At 38.9% G+C, this 21281-nt stretch overlaps 1 protein-coding gene across 3 annotated transcripts in view; it reads right to left on the bottom strand.

Moving 5' to 3' along the window:
* The window catches only part of LOC119861924 (glypican-5-like), a 652536-nt gene that overhangs the window by 223560 nt on the left and 407695 nt on the right, over nt 1–21281 (bottom strand). For all 3 annotated transcript variants that reach the window (XM_038417713.2, XM_038417710.2, XM_038417711.2), the window contains one exon: nt 17022–17142. In XM_038417713.2, the coding sequence (XP_038273641.1) occupies nt 17022–17142 (121 nt within the window). The remainder of the gene's footprint in view (nt 1–17021; nt 17143–21281) is intronic.

Raw genomic sequence — 21281 nt, 5'->3', positions numbered from 1 at the left:
GTTTTAATCTTCTATTATAAAAAAAGGCAGATGAGGAGTGGCTATAGAGTTTCACGGTTACCAGAAGGGCCATGATGTGTTGCAGCAGGGAGCTTCCTGGTTAGAGAGCTTTGTAATTACACCTGATAGCATGGCTCTTTGTGTTAATCACCTCACACTACACCTCACTCTGCACTTTCATGCATGCAGTAACAGATAAATGTGGCAGGTGTTTCATGTATGCTCAGAAGCTGGCCATACATGTAAATGCACCAGAATCATGGGGTACAGTCTGATATGCACATACTCCTGCTGTTCAAAACAGCAACACCAAATGCTGGTCCATTTAATCTGTTAGTCGTTTTAGTGCTGTCTCCCAGTAAGACAAACTGGATGATGCTTACGGGAATCTGTGTGCTGGTCCCATAACACCAAGTTAAAGTTTTCCTTTCCATTCCCTACCATGTTTTTTCTTACAAGGCTGCATGCTGACCTCATATCTTCACAAAGGTGAACTGAATAGGAGCAAACTGCATAGACTGTGTGGTACTTGGTGAAATCAGCTGCCACTGGTCAACAAGCTTTTATGGTACCTTTAAATACTGTGTTTAATTTGATTATTTCAAAATGGGCTTCAGATAGGCTCATAGTTGGAAACAAAATATTTTAATTTGGATAAGAAAGAGCAGTAAATAAAGTATTTTTTTAAAAAATGTAAACAGCCGAATGCTAGTAAAAAGTAACAGTTAAGATTAAAGCAAGGGGGTTTGTAAAATTTCTACTCAATCTTCTGGCATTAGTGAGAGAGTTGAAGCCACATTGTCAACATATCGCTAGACCTTGATATTGAAGTAAGAGGAGAAAATAATATAACTAAAAACAGATGTTCTATTTTTCCTACATCAGAGTTGATTTGTAATCAATAGCAGGAAATACATAGGAAGCAAAGGTTTCAGAGTGGTAGTCGTGTTAGTCTGTATCAGCCAAAAGAATGAGAAATACTTGTGGCACCTTAGAGACTGACACATTTATTTGAGCATAAGCTTTCGTGGTCTAACACCCACTTCATCGGATGCATGCAGTGGAAAAATACAGTAGGAAGATATATATACACATAGAACATGAAAAAATGGGTGTTGCCATACCAACTGTAACGAGAGTAATCAGTTAAGGTGAGCTATTATCAGCAGGAGAAAAAAAAACCTTTTGTAGTGATAACCAGGATGGCCCATTTCCAACAGTTGACAAGGAGGTGTGAGTAACAGTAGGGGGAAAAAAAATTAGCAAGGGGAAATAGTTTTACTCTGTGTAATGACCCATCCACTCCCACTCTTTATTCAAGCCTAATTTAATGATCTCCGGTTTTCAAATTAATTCCAATTCAGCAATTTCTCGTTGGAGTCTGTTTTTGAAGTTTTTTTGTTGTAGTATTGTGACTTTTAGGTCTGTAATCGAGTGACGAGGGAAATGGAAGTGCTCTCCGACTGGTTTTTGAATGTTATAATTATTGACATCTGATATGTATCCATTTATTCTTTTACGTAGAGACTGTCCAGTTTGGCCTATGTACATGGCAGAGGGGCATTGCTGGCACATGTTGGCATATATCACATTGGTAGATGTGCAGATGAATGAGCCTCTGATAGTGTGGCTGATGTGATTAGGTCCTATGATCAAAAGAGAAAAGGAGTACTTGTGGCACCTTAGAGACTAACACATTTATTTGAGCATAAGCTTTCGTGAGCTACAGCTCACTTGTAGCTCACAAAAGCTTATGCTCAAATAAATTTGTTAGTCTCTAAGGTGCCACAAGTACTCCTTTTCTTTTTTGCGAATACAGACTAACACGGCTGCTACTCTGAAACCTGGTCCTATGATCGTGTCCCCTGAATAGATACGTGGACAGAATTGGCAAAGTCAGTCACTCACTGCTTACTGCAAGTTTATTGTGGGAAATTCTTACAAGACATTACGGAGAAAACAGCACTTTAGCATATTAACCCTATTAACACAGACCAGTTCCCAGCTTAATGGATGTATTTAGAAGTTTGGAGTTAGGTGAAGAGGGCTCTGTTCCAGGATCTGGGAGGCTTTTGAGGAGCGAGAAAGCAGAGAAGAGGAAGGGGGATTAAATAGGTGGTAGGTACACTGAATCAGTGCTAATCAAATGCCCCAGCATCCACCAGGGGCACTGTGCTGCGGGAAGTACTATCTTTTGGATAAGATGTAAAACTGATGTCATGATCATTTGTGGTCATAAAAGATCCCATGATGCTTTCATAAAATTAGGAGTTTTAACCACAATTTTTAGAACACCAATTTGGGTAATTCTTACTAATGAGATTAATACAGCTAAATATATTCTTCTTACCTAAATCCAGTTTGGCAGAAGAACTAATAGAGCACAGAATGCAAGTAAGGAGTCTTGGGATCCATTCCTGGTTCTACTACTGACTCACTGCATGATTTTAGGCAAGTCTTTGTGTTTAAATTTACCCAGTCAGGATGGTTGTGAGACATAAGTAATATGTTAAATTGCTTTGCACTTAGCATATGAACAATATTGTAGAGGAGCAAAATATGGTGAGAAACTAATGTCTCTCTCTTATAGGACGGTATTTGCTGAACTGACAAATGATGCAAGTGCAGTAGAGAGATGCTGTCTCTAATAAACAAGAGGAATTGCTCCTACCATAGAAGAACAACATGTGACTATTTCCTTAAGTGGAAATGAAAGCCTGCAAGGTTTGTTCCAGGTACTACTTCTCTTCCAAAATAGGCTTTTATTTTTGACATCCAAAGATAAGTAACTGATAAAAAGCATGCAGATCAAGCACTCCTCTGATGCCTGCTCTTGGACCTTAGTTTCTCCTTTAGAGATTTTAGGCTATGATATCAGGATGTCTGTCTGACCTTTTCTTGCACCTACATCATATGCTTTTTAAAAAAGGAATGCATGATTTATTACCGAAATACAAATTGCATGAAACTGATTAATAGCTTTTAGCTTCTCTACATCCTCTAGCTACAGTTAGGAGACATTTAAAAAGGTTATTTGGGTATGTAGGGAACTTTGACTTATTTTATATTGTATTGTCATAGAGGAGTCTCTGCTAAATGGCACTATGACTTCCTCAATCTGCCAGTATCAATGCCAGTTTGGGGCTGGATCCTGCATTCCTGGCACATATAAACCTCCTGAAATTCACTCATTCACAGCCAGATTCAGACACCCTTGCTCATGTTCAGTAGCATCTTACTTAAAGAGTAGTCACACTGATATCAATGGGACTATTGTGGGGTAAGGCTGTGAAAATATAGAGTATCAGATCTGATGCTCAGTTTCTAGTTACACTCCTGGATCAGAAATAGTAAAAAGTGACAAGTACTCATTATGATGAAGCTAGGTTTATCCAGATAATAATTATTTGTATTCCAGTCTTGTAGAGTACAATGACCCCCATGGTCCTCTCTATCATTCCCTCTCCTCACCCACTCTGCCCTGTAATACATTTAACGTATAATAAATAAATACAAATACATTAAGATAAAACCCACCCAAAGATCATCATGGAACTATGCCGAGTCTTGCAAACCACTGCTCTGTTTGTATGATATATCCCTTTCCATCACACCATGCCAGTTTTATCTACTTAGGTGGTGATCCTGCAAGTTGTAATGCCCATAACTGGCTTCAATGGGACGCTGCACAGGCAGACCACTACAGTTTGCAGGATCAAGTCTTTAGTTTGTAAGCCTTTCTGGGCAGGGACCATCTCCCACGCTCTACGTGTGCAGCATTTTTCATAAGGAGGTCTTGATCTCAGTTGGAAGCTCCGGGTGGTACTGGAATACAAGTGATAAATAATGATAATCCATTCACTATACATAGCTAATACCTAACCGTTTGAACTTTGGACACAAAAATGTTGGGCTCTGAATAACTTGTCGATTTGTTTTCATTAAAATGTGTTTTAAATTGTTTGTTTAGAACATCTTTTCTGAAAGCGTATGAAATAAGCAAATACTTGGGTACTGCTTGTGGAGCGAGGTTATCTATCCTCTTCATTCAGTGCTTGAACTGGGAACAAGAAAATTGCTAGCTTTGCCCCAACTCCACATTTGGAGCAAGGTCAGTCTGACGGCCCTTTCTCTGCCCCAAATGAACCATGATCTTCTACAAAATTCTCCCGTCCTCTTTTCCATGTTAATACTCTGATCTAAGTCAACTCCCAAAATAAACATACGGCCAGACCTTGGATGCATTGCTCATATTGAGATCAAATACTGGCTGCCACAACCACGCAAGAAGTGGCAATATTCCAATATGTCACATATCACTTTAACACATGACGGTGGTGAGAACATTACCCTGGGTTAATGCAATAATTTCAACCATGAAATAAAAATGAAATATTTTGTAACTTTAAATAAACCTCCACATGTCCCCATGTAAATTATAATTGTTCCATACTCTACATATTAAAAATTAAAATAAAAAATAATTAATGACAATTAAAAATAAATTAATTTTTATTATTAAAATTATTATTATTATTTATTATTATTATCTCTGTCAAAGATATGCACTCTTTTTTCACCTCATTTGACATTTCTGGTCAAGGACAATGATGTCCTCCGACAAGTCCAGTTTGACACCCCTTAACACAGGTTGGATAGTACCTTACATCACAAAGGACTGCTTATGGAGTAATAATCAGTGCGGGCAAGGTGTCACAATCTGGCCCTTAGTGAATGAAGGTTCTCCCTAGCTCTTTCCTCCTCACACAGACAGTTCCCCTCAACACACAGAACCAGCTATCCTCAGATACCCACAGCCAGGTTTCCCACAACAAGTTCTCTTCCCCCTTATCCACAAGGCAACCTCTGGTCTCCATCACTCACTCATCCTACAACAGTTTCCTCCCTCCTGGCTCCTGCCTCTGCCCATTCTTCCATAGTAGCAAATACCTTCCTTTGGTAGACAGGACCAGAGCACCCAGTCAGAAATGGAGCCACAAACCATTTTTGGAAACAAAACAGGAGTGCAAATGCATACATCTGCTTTGAGGGAGTCAACAGAAAGGCGATAATAAGTTGGGACAGAGAGAGCAGGGCCACATCCCTTTCATCGCCTCATAAAGGTTGTGTCTTCACTTCTGTGCCCACGCCTTGAGACCGGGGGAGTTTTGTGTGCTGCAGGAGCGGAGCAGCAGCAGGTACCAAAGAAAAGGGAAAAGCCAGTACTGGCCATACAGATTTTACTGAACACAGCTCAGAAGTTAAAGCACCCTTGAGAAAGTGAATGCTGATTCTTTATACAAATGTGATACCCATAAGAGCAGACGTACTAGAAGAAGGTTAGAAGTTACATGGTCAGTCTAAATTAGAGCTAACTCAATTAGCTGTTCCATTCCCTGGATTAGTCTGACTTAATTCAGAGCTCCCAAGTGGAGGTTTATGAACCCCTTAAAGAATTGTCCCTAATTGCAGGCCTTGTTTAACTCAATGAGTGCATTTCTAACCCTTTCCTAACATTTATTTTTAATACAAATGACATCGACATGACAAATTCTGCCCTAGAATGCTTCTGCACAGCTCTCTGCAGGTCAGATCTGTTTCATTGTCTATAAGAGATACCAGCCCAGGCCTGTTTTGCATGCAATAAGTCAGTATGTGATTTTGATTTACAATTAATTTTCTATAATGAAAAAAAACCCAAAACATACACAATGACCCGTCTGGGCAAATAATTTCTTGACAATACTTGAGACAAATGGTATACTATACTCTAAGACACCACATATGAATAATAAATGGGCATTTTTGCATTATATATTTGACAGCACATAAGATATGTAGGATTTAGTAGAGATTCAGAGTTGTCTTATTTAACCCTGTTTTATTTGTGTTTAATTGAATCAGCATTTTACATGATCTCTGTCTCTGGTAAATCTTTATGCTATTTTAATTCTGAAGAATGTTCCTAATTCATAAGAAATTACCTGTGTAATTATCTCTCAAGTCAATGTATTTTACAAAAAACTGGCTTTGATGCTGCAGTCCTTAAGTAAACAAAACTTCATCGATTTCAGTGGGCGTTGTGAATACCTGTTGGCTCAGATCCTAAATTAATAGTAAATTATAATGTTATCAGATACTCTCTCTAAAAGTTTGCTCCAGGGGTGTTTTTGCAACTGAGCACATCTCTGGGGGGAAAAACTGGACAACCTTTGAAAATGTTTAGAAAAAGCTTAAAAAGTAACCAATTATAACTGCACCAGTGGGAAATGAAAGAGATTAAATCAGTTTCCACAAAATTCAACTATGTTTTTACTACTCATGACTTCTGAGGTCCATTTACTTTAAAGAAATTTGCACCGGTTTCACTCAATTGATGGGATGGGCTACAATGGTGTAGCTTATTTTTGTACATTCTAAATTTAGCTACACCTGTAGAAGTCACATTCTGTGCCTGCATAGGGGTTTACACTGGTCTAATTAATTAATTTGTGTCACTATTTCAGCTTCTTGGTGAATTTGAATACTATTGGATACTATCTGTGCACAACCATGTGAATGGCTCTTGTCCCTAGAAGACTGATCAAGATTCAAAGGGAATGTGAGAAATCTGGATTTGGAGGGCAAACAGCTAACATTTCTAGAGAGTGTCTCCTTGATGGCTACCTCTGGAGACGCAACATTAGGAGGTTTCAGTGATAGTCATGTACACTGACCACTTTTGCTGGGGTTTTACTTTTGGATTACTTCTGGGTTACTTCTCATGGAGTTTTCCTCCCTTCATGACTCCCTGCACAGGTTTTGTAGTGGGAGTGGTGATCCCTGTAGAGACTTGGTTATACCAAAATACTGTACATACAGCAATCTTAATACATTTAAAACAAGCAACATTTCTAACTTATTCTAGCTAATTTGGACTTCTTTAAAAAGCCACTGTGGCTTGTACTTTTAAAGTTGTTTGCCACTGTGCCCAAACAGAAAAGACACAAGCCTTGACAATGCCTTTGATGAATAAATAGGCTACCACATTCCCAGTTTTCTGCCTCTCATCTGGAGAGATTACAGTCTTTTAAAGGGCATCAATAATTAAATTACTCATACAAATAACCATCAAAACTCAGTGCAATATGGACTCCTTTTTTATGGACGCACGGGAAAAAGGAAATTAAAATTCTCGCTTAAATGCATGAGAATGAACACAATGGGAATTCCGCTTCAGCAGCCCTAAACTTTGGTTACATAGAAAGAAAGTTAAAAGCAAAATACATACTTAGAATTTCCTCTCTGTGGGACCACAAACTAAGTGCAAACCTAATCACTATTAAAGTGTCACTATTAAACCTAGTCACCAGAAGCACCTCAATTGCACAGGTCTTCCCAATTGATTATCTCCTGGTTTCCTACCTGACTGGTAAAGCAGCGGGCAGGATAGTCTCTATTAGTGAGATGTTGATTGTCTCAACTTAAAACTTGCAAGGCATCCAGATACCACGATGATGGGCTTCTAATAAATGGTTTTAGTAATATAATATCAGCAAAAGGGATCAGCACACATGACTATCACTAAAACCTCCTACTGTTATATTTCCAGAGAGCTATATGGAAACCTATGGTTTTGATGTAGAGCTGTCAGATTTACAAACCATAATTATGGATCAATCCAAGTCCTAATGAACCAGTGGAAAGACGTCAACAGGGGAAGAGTGGGTCCCATATACAGTGTTGAAATAGAAGTTATGGGGCAAACCATCCCTTTTATATAAAAATTCCTTCTTATAGTTTCCTTCTTCCTGGTACACAGTGCATTGAAGTTGCATAAGAATCTGTAATAGATTTTTATAATGTATATTTCTAAATCTACATAATCATTTTTTGTTCATTTCAAAAGGAGACCAGATATTTTTTGCTGAACAAAGCTGCTGGCTTTCTGTATTGCTAATGATTACATTCAACGCCTCCAGGAAAGGAGGGTCACAGATAATACTTTTTGTTGAAATTCATTAATGATAAAATGAAGATAGGTCATTTTCATACAGCATAGCTCAATTGTTTAAAGTAGCTGTAAGGGTCAGGGGAGACATACAGCAGCAGAAATCATGAATATAGATATAGTGACTAAAAATTTGACAAGTTGGGTTCACCTGTCAGAGAATAAAGACACCCCCTTCTGACATTAAAAGCCACAAAAAGGTGGACTCACTAAAGGAGGAATTCAACTCATAGTCAGCTGCTGCTCTACCTCTGAGGTGGGCTGGACGTGTAGCAGAGAACAATGGTCAGGACCACCAGTTCTTATGGAAGGCAGAGATCTGCAGGAGGCCTGGGGCCAGTTCCTCATTCCTGATGATCTAAATCTCTCCATGTTCCGTCCATTGCAGGACCCCAGTAACACTGTCTCCTACCATTGTTGGGTCTCCCACCTGTAGCCCATTTATATCCTATCTGAGGTATGGAAAAATCCCAGCTGGGGAGCGTCAACATTTGGTCTCTAAATGAGCTGTGTCATTTCTAAATGAAATGTTGATTCAAAATGTCCTTTTGAATCAATATTTTTATTAGAAAATTTTTTTGAATCTGTTTTGTTTGACCTAAAATAATTTTTTTTCATGTTTCGTGTTTCTGTGAGGAAAAACTGGATAAAAAAAATCAGTTCTGGTTTGAAACTAATCAAATTTTTGGAGTGTTTTTTTGGTTTGGCCACTGAATCCAAAAATAATAATTTGCTCAGCTCTAGTTTTAAGCCTGTGGAGTCTGAGCATAATTCATAAGTTATAAAAACAGATGTTCCAAATTGGCCTAGGGAATTACTCTTCTCAGGACAGCAGTAGCTTACAATGCCCTCACAGAGGAACATAAGTATGTTGTATGGATAGGTCCCTATGTGGCCCCAACCCAATGTATGCAGCAGGTTTCCTGTGATTTTATTTTCTCTTCCAACTGGAGCACTTGAGTTAAAGATAAGGTCCTAAGTAAAACTGAAAGCTAAACAGTGAGTACTCTCATCTGAAATCTACAGGCATTACTGCTCATATATGGGTAGTATTTTACAGTGAAGTGCCATCACTTTAGGCTAAAGTCTTCCACTTCAAGGCAGCACTGCTATACAATGTACTGCTTAACAGAGAAAGAGTGTTTAAAGAAAATTCCTTTGGGGTAGTCAAAGGTATCCAACAACAGAATGCAGGGCACTTTGTCTCATTTTTGATTGACAGGGCAATGTAACAATACATTAGAAAAGCCAAAAGCAATGAAAACAAAAGATGCCTCACCAAGAAATGTATATGACAGAAACGTGCTTGCTTCACAAAGAAACCAAAGAGTGCAAAATTACAGCTAGACTTTTTTTATACTGAGGTCAAACTGATGGTGGTATCTTTTCTGTGACAGACATGACAAGATCGGATTCCTCAAGTATGTGTTATGAAATATTAATTATGCTTGTGCCTGTATATTTCTTGAGAAATTGAAAATTACATGTGATCCTGGGGTCTTTGTCTCTCAGAGGGCTGGACTGTGTTAAGTGCTGAGATGAATCTCTTCATTTCAAATGGGTTAAGAAAAAGGGCCATACATTATCTCAGGGCTGGGAGCATTAAGTTTCCATCCCATAATCAGAGAGATGTCTGACTCCCAGCATGGGAGGGTGGCGATGGGGGGTGGGGAAGAAACTGTCTATAGATATAATTAAGATGCATACTATAAAAACAAAACAGAAGGAGGGGAGGAGAAGGTGTGTGGGGGGAAACGGCTATGCAAAATTGATTAGGTAATTTGATAATCCACCTATTGGTTTTTCTGGAGTGAGAGATCAGCCATCATTACCCTCTGTGGTAGTAGTGGAAATGAGCATAAAAAGAATTAACAGAAAAAGTCACATAATCTCTTTCAAGCTTCCTGATGTTATGAGAACTTTAAAGAATAGATGTTAGATTTCATTAAGTCTGTCTTTAGCTCTCACTGGCAATGTACATTTCCTGCTAGTATTTATGAAACTACCAGTGAGATCTACATGCATATAGTTTCTGTATATCATTTCTTCTATAGTTTATATTTGGATCTGAAAGTGATCAGGTTTGTTATGTCACCTTCAGTTTCTAGGGGAGTAAATTCCACAATCTTCAGCCTGCCATGCAATTCTACACTTATATACAATAGCAAAAGTCTCAGAACACATATGCTTAGGTAGCCAATTTTATATGAGCCTGAAAATGTTGCATATACAGTACCTACATTTCAGTTAAGCACTAGGTAAACTAATTTACTGAATTGTCCCGTACTTAACTTGATTTAATCCATTTTGAAGATTCAACTATTGCTTCTAACAAATCTTTCAGTGCCATTACTTCAATCTTTGCTAAAATTGTCTCATTTGCAGTCTATGCATTTCTTAGTTAACCTGTGCATACAAGTCCCATTGTCTTGCTGAATTAGGACCAGACTATTGAATATTCACATCTTTTCATGGCAACACTTACGATCTTTGTAGTCTCAGAAATGTCAGAGGACTTAGGTTATGTTTTATTACACAGAACAAGTGTGACAAAAAGAGTGGAGAGTTAAATTGGAGAACACAATCTTAGAGAATGCCTGCAGTAAATGCTTTTTCAGTTTCCTAACATTCTCATCAAATTTCCAATATAATTAATCCTTTAGGATTTCTAACCTCAGTCTCAAAGTCTGTCATGTTTGAACTTGGCAAATGAAAAAGTACATTACAAATACCTGAGCGTGGCTATTTGCTGAAAAGTGCCTCTCAAAAGAGGCAGTGTGGGATTTCATATTTATCATTTCTCAGTGAATCCCAGATCACATCAACTTTGTTTACAGGAGAGTGGAAAACATGTTATTTCTCACTGCTATTTCTTCAAAATCAACCTGGGATTCCATCTGATCTGATGCTTGTGCATTATCAAGAGTAATAAGAATTTTGCAATTGTAACTCAATAATTCTGTTGATATGTGAGGCTGCTTCTATAACTGGAGTAAAAAGAGTATTAAAATATATGTCAGTGATGCAAACAATAGAATGGGCTGAATGCAAAATTTAGTGAATTTTGATTCTGAGAAGCATTTGTGAGCCAGTTTTATTTGCAAATCTATTTGATATTCAAAAATATTAGAGGTGAAATACTCGCTCTACCTGAAGACAATGGACAAGCTTCCCTTGACTTCAGTGGGGGCAGGATTTCACCCTACATGCATGTTACAAGTGAACAAGTTGTACAGTACAGATTGTTTGTGAAGTACCAGCTGAGAAATACCAGCCACTGCAGTTTTACAATGAGCCCAGCTTCTATTCCTGAAACTGATACCAAACATGAAGGGTTTAGGAACCAAGAGGATATTAACACTGGCCGCCTCTTTAGCTTTGGAGGTAAAATCACCCCTCACGGAGTTACACAAAGGAATAATTACTTTACACAAAAGATCCTCAGCTGTTCAGAGTGTGAGAATTTAAGGCCAGAAGAGACCACCTTGATCATCTAGTGTGACCTTCCCCGCCACCACGGACCCTGCTACATAACATAGCCCACAGAACTTCCCTGAATTAATTCTTATTTCAACTACAGCATATCTTTTACAAAAACATCCTCTCTTAATTTAAATATTTCCACTTATGAAAAATCCACCACAATTCTTGGGTAGTTATTCCAATGTTGATTACCCTCACTGTTAAAAATTTGCACCTTAACAGAGCAGAATCAGAGTTATAGGTAGACATCCAGACATTCTGCATGAACATGGACTTGTGACACAGCACTAAGGCAAATCTCTATGTGATGCTGTTTAGGTCAGGGATTTAGCCCCTCAACTCCATTGGTAATCATGGGCATCACTTGGTTAGCAGACTCAATCTACTTTTTCTTCCTCTATAGAGGGTAAAAATCTCCTTCATTGCCCAATTTAGGTCTTACATGTCAGAGCTTATTCTCTCTCTCCTATATCCCTAACTGACCCTTCAGACTCACAGCCAGCTTCTTTGGCACTCTTAAAATCCATGTTTCTCTCCCTTCCAGGGAGGAACTTGTGTTTCTACAGTTAAGCAACATCAATCAAAGAGATGCTCGCTTACTAGTGTCATTGTTTCAAATCACCCATGAGAAAACACATTCCTCCTTACCCCTTTACCCTCCGAACCCCATCCTTCTCCAGAATCCATTCTGTAAAGAAAACCTGAAGTTACTACACACAGCAAGATAGCAAATTTCAAATAGTTAAGAATAAACAAAGACAAGACATTATTTGTCACATATTTTAAATTCCACCCTTATATTATCTGGGGGGAAAATAAAAGAATTATTCTTTAAATTCAATTCACCTGTGTGACTGAATGCACCTCTATATTCACACCCTATACACCATTGTAATAATCTTTGTACAAAATATGCCTTCTGAGGTATCATCTGAAAATGAGTAAGTTGCTGGTTAGTAATACCATGGGAAAATGTTATATGTGAAGTTATGAATTTTCCCTGCATGATGTTGATGACATGTTCAAACCCACGTAGCCCTGATTAGGCAGGACTGGTCAAGCAGCTCCTAAACAAAGGAATGTATGTTTGCCTCAATTCACATACAAGTTGTAAACAGGGTCCTGAAACAAGAGGGAAGACAGGAGACAAGAAAACATACACATTCAAGAAAACAGCATGAAATCTCTTTCACAATCTCATGTCTCAAACCTCACAGCTGAAAGGCACTTTATTTACGGGTAACTCTCAGGAAAATATATTTCAAAGGGTGACTGAACTATTAAAGTAGGACGAAAGCACCTCAAGTATCTCTCCCTATCCATCTCTCTCTTCTTCCACCTAAGAAGAGAAAAGAAACAGCCTATAGACTTTGGGAGCAAATCCTGACCTGAAACTTGGTTAGCAATGATATTGGGAACCTGTGGTAAAAACTTCACCTTGAAGCAAGTCTAGCTTGTTAAATTTAGAAAATGTTTTATCTTTATTTCTTTTGTAACCATTTCTGACTTTAATGATTCATTACTTGCATTCACTTAACATCTCTCTTTGGAGTTAAATACACTTATTTTGTTCTTAATTAAAACTAATCCAGAGCTGTGAATTGTTTGTGTAACTCCATTTAAGGCACCTTATTTCAGAAGGTGGAGAGGCTGATCTAGATTTGATTTTGCCAAATATGGAGGAACCGGTTGAGAATTTAAAAGTGGAAGGCAACTTAGGTGAAAGTGATCATGAAATGGTATAGTTCATGATTCTAAGGAATGTTAGGAGGGAAAAGAGCACAATAAAGATAGTCGATTTCAAGCAGGTAGACTTTAGCAAACTCTGGGGGTTGGTGGGTAAGATCCCATGGGAAGCAAGTCTAAGGGGAAAAACAGTTCAAGAGAGTTGGCAGTTTTTCAAAGAGACATTAAGGGCACAAAAGCAAACTATCCCAATGTACAAGAAAGATCAGAAGAATGACAAAATACTACCCAGGAAATCTTTAATGATCTGAAACTCAAAAAGGAGTCCTACAAAAAATGGAAACTAGGTAAAATTACAAAGGATGAATATAAATGAACACCACAAGTATGTACGGACAAAATTAGAAAGGCCAGGGCACAAAATGCGATTAAACTATCTAGAGACAAAGGATAACAAGAAAACATTCTACAAATACATTAGAAGCAAGAGGAAGACCAAGGACAGGGTAGGCCCATTACACAATAACAGAAAATGTGGAAATGGCAGAAATGCTAAATGATTTTTGTTTCAAGTTTCCACAAAAAAAAGGTTAGTGCAATTGGACATCTAACATAATGAATTCCAGTGAAAATGAGAAAGGATCAGAGGCTAAAAGAGGGAAAGAGGGAAAGAACAAGTTAAAAATTACTTAGACAAGTTAGATGTCTTCAAGTCACCAGGGCCTAAATACATCCTAGAATATTCAAGGAGCTGACTGAGGAGATATCTGAGCCATTAGTGATTATCTTTGAAAAGTCATGGAAGATGGGAGAGAGATTCCAGAGGACTGGAAAAGGACAAATATAGTGCCAATCTATAAAGAGGGAAATAAGGACAACCTGGGGAATTATAGACCAGTCAGCTTAACTTCAGTACCCGGAAAGATAATGGAGCAAATAATTAAGCAATCAATTTGCATACACCTGGAAGACAATAAGATAAGTGACAATCAGCATGGATTTGCCAAGAAAATCATGTCAAAACAATCTTATAGCTTTCTTTGACAGGGTAACAAGCCTTGTGGTGGGAGGGGCAGGAGGTCGGGGGGTAAATGTGGTACATCTTGAATTTTGTAAGGCTTTTGATACGGTCTTCCATGACTTTCTCATAAACCAACTAGGGAAATACAACCTTGATGGAGCTATTATAAGGTGGGTGCATAAATGGTTGGAAAATCATTTACAGAGAGTGTAGTTATCACTGTTCACGTCAAACTGGAAGGGCATAATGACTGGGGTCCTGCAGGGATAAGTTCTGGGTCTGGTTCTGGTCAATATCTTCATCAATGATTTAGATAATGGCATAGAGAGTACAGGTATAAAGTTTGCAGACAATACCACACTGGGATGGGTTGCAGGTGCTTTGGTGGATTACAATTCAAAATGATCTGGACAAACTGGAGAAATGGTCTGAAGTAAATAGGATGAAATTCAACTGGGACAAATGCAAAGTACCCCACTTAGGAAGGAAAAAATCAGTTGCACTCATACAAAATGGGAAATGACTGCCTAGGAAGGAGTACTACAGAAAGGGATCTGGGGGTCATAGTGAATCTCAAGCTAAACAGGAGTGAACAATGCAACACTGTTGCAAAAAAAAGCAAACATCATTCTGGGATATATTAGCAGGAGTGTTGTAAGCAAGACACAAGAAGCAATTCTTCCGCTCTACTCTGCACTGATTAGGTCTCAATTGGAGTATTGTGTCCAGTTCTAGGCGCCACATTTCAGGAAGGATATGGACAACTGGAGAGAGTCCAGAGAAGAGACACAAAAATGAATAAAGGTCTAGAAAACATGACCTATGAGGAAAGATTGAAAAAAAAAACCTGAGTTTGTTTAGTCTGGAGAAGAAAAGACTGAGGGGGGACATGATAATCATTTTCAAGTACATAAATGGCTGTTACAAGGAGGAGGGACAAAAATTGTTCTCTTTAACCTCTGAGGATAGGGCAAGAAGCAAAGGGCTTAAATTACAGCAGGGGCAGTTTAAGTTGGCCATTAGGAAAAACTTCCTAACGGTCAGGGTGGCCAAGCACTGGAATAAATTGCTGAGGGAGGTTGTAGAATCTCCATCATTAGAGATTTTTAAGAGCAGGTTAGACAAACACCTGTCAGGGATGGTGCAGATAATACTTACTCCTGTCATGAATGTAGGGGACTGGACTAGATGACCTCTCGAGGTCCCTTCCAATCCTACGATTATATGTTGATCTCCTTAAAGGGGCAATGGATCTGAAAGAGCAGGACAGTGCGGGGGAAATCTAGGACTGGTGGTGTATTGGGATTACTCTGCAAGTAGTAACCAAGGCTACTGGAAGCCAGAGAGTGGCTGGTGTTTGCTGACTGGCTGCTGGGGTCAGAGCTGCTTGACCAGCATTGTGGTTATACACAGACATTCAGACAGACAATCTATTTCTAATTACATTTGATTGTCAGAGTTTATAGAAAATTACTACACAGATCAATTTATAAAGTAAATTAACACTATTTGATAACATGCAAAAGCCAATAAATAATGAATAATCACTTTATCCAATCTGGCTTAATAATACTTATTTCACCTGCAATATTAAATACCACATCCTTCTAGAAGTTATAATTCCCAATGGCAAGTTAAATCAAACAGCATAATACAAAGAATCCCTAAATCATCAACCTAGATGAATATTAGAACCAGCTTAAATTTAATAGCAGTACTAATTGATGGCTAGATTGTGGATTTGCCACAAATCCTGGGTAAGGAGCAGTACAAAGTTGTGCTTCTCAAAGACCAACTTATGACACAGAGTCATAGCTACTCAGTTCCTTGCTTCCTCCCAGACCTAGGTAGAAAATAATTCACTCCAGCACATTATCTGGTGCCGATTACTTTCTCTTCCATACCTTCCAGAGCAGATGAGGTCAGGTCCAATAACCATCGCCTATAAACTGCCTATTTTCAGTCTCGTGCTGTACCACTCTCTTATGGTGAAAAATTAGGGAAGAGTTCATGTATAAACACTGCAGACTTTGAAGACCCAAGCTGTAAAATATTCTTTCAACTGGACACGAAAACACATCTAAATGAAAATCAATTGCTGTTAAATCTGTTAGCTCTAGCTAATTTAGACTGACGCTATTTCTGCAACTTGCAAAGAGTTGTGCTGAAGCAATAGTACAATAGAATCATAATGGATTCAGCACTGAAATACAGCAGTTCAGGTTGGACAGCAAGCACAACCAAGGGAGCATGAGCTGAAAGTTTATGCAGACTAGGTTAATCATGTTTCTGGTAAAGCTATTGGCAGATCATCTTTCATGGCTGGAAAGGTTAGAAATCACACTCAGGCAAGGAAACATTTTGAAAGTTGAACACGAGGTTAATTGACCTGGTCAAACTCTGTATCCTGACTATGGTATTCTATAGAATTCAGTCACCACGGATTTTGGGATCCAGTCTGGCAGCAAACAAGTCTGCTCCAGGCTGGAGGAAAATTCCACCAGTCTAGGAACATCACAGGATGGCATAGGCAACTTCACACTTGTCACAGACCCCTGCATAATGAATGGGGCTACAGATAAGGAGGCATCTCCCCAGCCCTCAGCACTACAGGGATTCTGGATTGCAGAGCAGCCCATTGACAGCTGTGGGAAGGCTGCCATAAATTAGACCAGCTCCCAAGGCACAAAAGTAGTTTATAGACCAGTTTGCCACCATTCCACTGTGCTGTTCTTTTGGTTCCGTGCTTCAGTATAGCATACAATATACCCCAGCGTTTTTACCTTCAGATCCCTTCTAAGACCCAATGTGGAAAAACTTTTAATTAAGAGACTTACTTACCTGGTTAAAATGATGAAGTTTGTCAATTAAATGACTGATGAGAGGGTCTAATCCTTTGACTTTCAATTCTGGGTTATTAATTTGTGCCTTAAGTCCATTGGAAACAACTCTGCTGGTGTAACTAAAAAAAAACAACACGGAACAAAAGATCAACCAGAGAGAAAATATTTACACTGAAAATGAGAGAGTAACATTTTACAGACTATTTTCATTAGAATAATGAACATGCAGAGATTTTCCTTAATGAGTCAGGGTCAACAAATATATTACAAAGCAAACATGGTTGTAAATAGTGTAATTAGTGCAAACAATTCTTTCATCACCCCAAATCTGCACAAAATGACATGATTTCTTGCAGTTTTATCAACTCCAACCCTTCCAATATCACAAGTCAGCCCCCAAAAAGATCATAAGAGATTTAAAAAAAAAAAAAAACAACACAACACAACAATTCAGGTTTCTTATTTGTATTTTGGTGTTTGAACCTTTCAGGTTTATGCTTCAAGCTTTTCAGCACAACTCTAAGGGCTGGAAACTTGCTTTAAAAAATCAAATTTGGGATTTTCACATAATCACTGGGATCCAGGGGCTTTCAGGAAGACACCAAATATTGCGAGACTTGCAGTAAAATTGCAAGAGTCGGCAACGCTGTACATTTTCTCGATCAGCAGGGGAACGCTCCACTCAGTGAAATGAGGCTTCTCAGGAGAGGTCAGCAACTCAGAAGATCCGATTGCCTACTAGGCTTTGGCCTTAGATGTACTGTGAGAACTCCTTCTAGCAGCACAATCTGATACATCAGCGGTCTTCATCTCAGTCATGCAGTATTTTTGTCATTATGACTTTGTTAGGAGCAGTTCAGATACATACATACGTAGGGCCCGGCTCTGGGCAATCTCACCTTAGACCTTTGGATCTGAAAAACATCAGCTGTTCTCACACAGTAAATTCCTGCCTCCATCAGCATCCTCATCCTATCACCATGGACAAAATTATAGACACAGACTAATCATTCAGTCATTGCTGTAGTTCTGTTTCAGCACCAAGATATTGTTTTTTCTACTTGTTTTTGCATCCTTAAGTACAAGGAACAAATTGGGGCCCCATGCTTCTGGGGATCCTGTGCAAACTACTTTGATTTTCCTGCACCTTCTGCAGCAATACTGGACAAGTCGATATTCATGGCCCAGTTAGGCATTGGGACTGATGGGGAAGGTCACTCAACAACTGGCTTCCCCTATGTAGCCATATCTGCTTGGGAACTGTGAATCATGCCAAATGTACACCTTTGTAAACTTAAGCAGAAGGAGGTTGCATTCTTCCAAATTGGAACTCAAGGAGAAAGGTCCTGTTACAATTGTCTCCTTAGCCACAGCTACATTCTCTACATCAGTGCTATTCAAAGTGGTGGTCCGTGGACTGCTGCCGGTCCACGAGCCATGGGCTGCCACATTGTGTGCACACTGGAAAAAAAATTTGCATTTACATTATCTGCCTGTGTGCACATTGGAAAAAAAAATTGCCGGTCCCCCACATCAGATATCATGTAGAGCAGTCCTTCTCAAGCTAACTCAGATGTTCTTTCAGGCTGTCAGCAATCTTCCTTTGATAGCTTTTTAGGATCGGGCTTTAACAGGGGGCTAAGAGAATTAGACATTCGGCTTGTATTGGCTTTCAATTAGAGTCGGGCACCTAATATCCTTTGAAAATGCCAGCATAAATTATCTCTTCTCTCAGTGACTAACAGAATTGCAGATTATAATTGGACTTTTACTAGGATGTTTGTCCTGTCTTAATTAAAATCAAACAAGATGAACAAAGTTAGACTTCAAGTAAACCTGACAGTAAAAACATTACATACTGCTGTTTAACATTTGAGTTCAAGGTCTGCTTAAAAATTTTGGTGAAGACTAGAGGAGGTGGCATGGTTCATTTTAAAGGAAAATTACCAATGACTTTAACTTTGCAGAGAAAGGAAAGATGACAATCATGAATGAGAGCAGGGAAGAATAAAGTGTGCAAAATAATGGAATTTAAAGAAACAAAACATTCGTCATGTTAAAATACCCAACCAATTGCAGCCTGTATCCTAGTATTAGACACAGAAAGGTATTTGATGCAGCTCTTTGGGATCATTCTGTTGCAGTAAAGAAGGAATTTCGTTATGGACATCAATTATAGCCTCCATCAAACTGTTCTACAATTCTCCATGTGCATTCCTTTGTCGGAACATCTTCCGTCACAAACTAACAGCAGCACAAGGCAAGGGAATGCTTTGCTACCTAGTCTCATTGCTCTATATTTTTTATCACTTGCTATAGCTATCAGAGTTTTTCCAGATATTCAGGGCATCACAATGATAAAGAATGTAAAAAAGCTTTTTTTCTGCCTGCAAATGACATTGTTTTAACTCTGCAAATCACAAGCCTCCATTCAATGCTTTTCAGCAGCATTAAAGGCATATAGCATTATACAGATTTTGTGTACATATGATCCAACCAAAAGCAATGCCTTTATCCACCCCATCCATTGAGCCTCATTCATTTTCCATGCCAATGATCCCCTGAGGGATTCCAATGCCTGGAGGTACAAATCTCACCCAATGTTATTATACTGCTTGTTGCCAAATGGGCACGCTCTTTTACTTAATTTAGATCAAGAAAAATGGCATAACTTTCATTATCTATATTTAGTTGAATCCAAAGTCCACTCAGATCCATGGGGCTATTTGTATGCTTAAATATAAGCATGTAAGTGTTTGCAGGACTGAGGTCCTAGACTCTAAGACAATGTTCAAATCAGTCTGCTGCCCAAGTCATTGTTAGTGTTTGATATTTAGATATCATAGAATCATAGAATCATGGAAGGGACCTGGGGGGGTCATCTAGTCCAGTCCCCTGCACTTAAGGCAGGACTATGTATCATCTAGACCATACCTGATAGGTGTTTGTCCAACCTGCTCTTAAAAATACCCAATGATGGAGATTCCACAACCTCCCTAGGCAATTTATTCCAGTGCTTAACTACCCTTACAGTTTGGAAATTTTTCCTTATGTCCAACTTAAACTGCCCTTGCTGCAATTTAAGCCCATTGTCTCCTCTCCTATCCTAAGAGGTTAACGGGAACAATTCTTCTCCCTCCTCCTTGTAACAACCTTTTATGTTCTTGAAAACTGTTATCATGTCCTCTCTAAGTCTTCTCTTTTCCAGACTAAACAAACCCCTTTTTTTTCCCAATCTTCCCTCATAGATCATGTTTTCTAGACCTTTAATAATTTTTGTCAGTCTTCTCTGAACTTTCTCCAATTTATCCACATATTTCCTGAAATGTGGTGCCCAGAACTGAACACAATACTCCAGTTCAGGCCTAATCAGTGCGGAGTATAGTGGAAGAATTACTTCTTGTGTCTTGCTTACATACTCCTGCTAATACATTCCCAGAATGATGTTTGCTTTTTTTGCAACAGTGTTATACTGCCGACTCATATTTAGCTTGTGATCCACTATGACTGCCAGAGCCCTTTCCACAGGACTCCTTCCTAGGCAGTCATTTCCCATCATCTAATCTTGGGATGTCAGGGAAAGCATATATCAAATCTGGTGGCTCTATCTTCTAGAATTATTTATTTGTATGTTAATTATGTTCATATTTAAGCCATTACACCTATAGCCAGCTGCTCTCTGAAAGCTACAGAGAGGGTTAGGACCCACAGGACCTCAAGGGTCTGCTTACTCATGTGCTTGAGACATGAATAGCATGACTGACATGCCTGGGCAGCCAACTGCAGGCCCCGGATGTGGCTGGGACTGCCCAGACATATGAACTGTGACAGGAGCTGCTGTTAAGTGCAGCCAGAGGAAGCCATTTGCAGAGCACAATAATTATTGGTCCTAGAAAACCCAAGAATTTTAGTCCATCTTCTTGGGTGCCATTTACTGGCATCTCATCCATTAACTATTTACATATAGAACACTTCTCTAACAAACTGAGTCCAGAGAGACAAGGTGGGTGAGGTAATATCTTTTATTGGGCCAACTTCTATTGGTGAGAGAGACAAGTTTTCAAGCTTACACACATCTGACCTGAAGAAGAGCTGTGAATTCTTGTCTCTCACCCAGAGAAGTTGGTCCAGTAAAAGATTTTATTTCACCCATCTTCTCTCTCTCTTATCCTGGGACTGACAAGGCTACAACAACACTGAGTCCAGAGAGACTCAGTCCAGAGAGTATGGACCGAGTCCAGTCCATTGGCTGTAGGGT

The sequence above is a fragment of the Dermochelys coriacea genome, chromosome 9 (genome assembly GCF_009764565.3).
Source record: "Dermochelys coriacea isolate rDerCor1 chromosome 9, rDerCor1.pri.v4, whole genome shotgun sequence".
NCBI lineage: Eukaryota > Metazoa > Chordata > Testudines > Dermochelyidae > Dermochelys > Dermochelys coriacea.
This window is presented reverse-complemented; position numbering and strand designations above follow the sequence as displayed.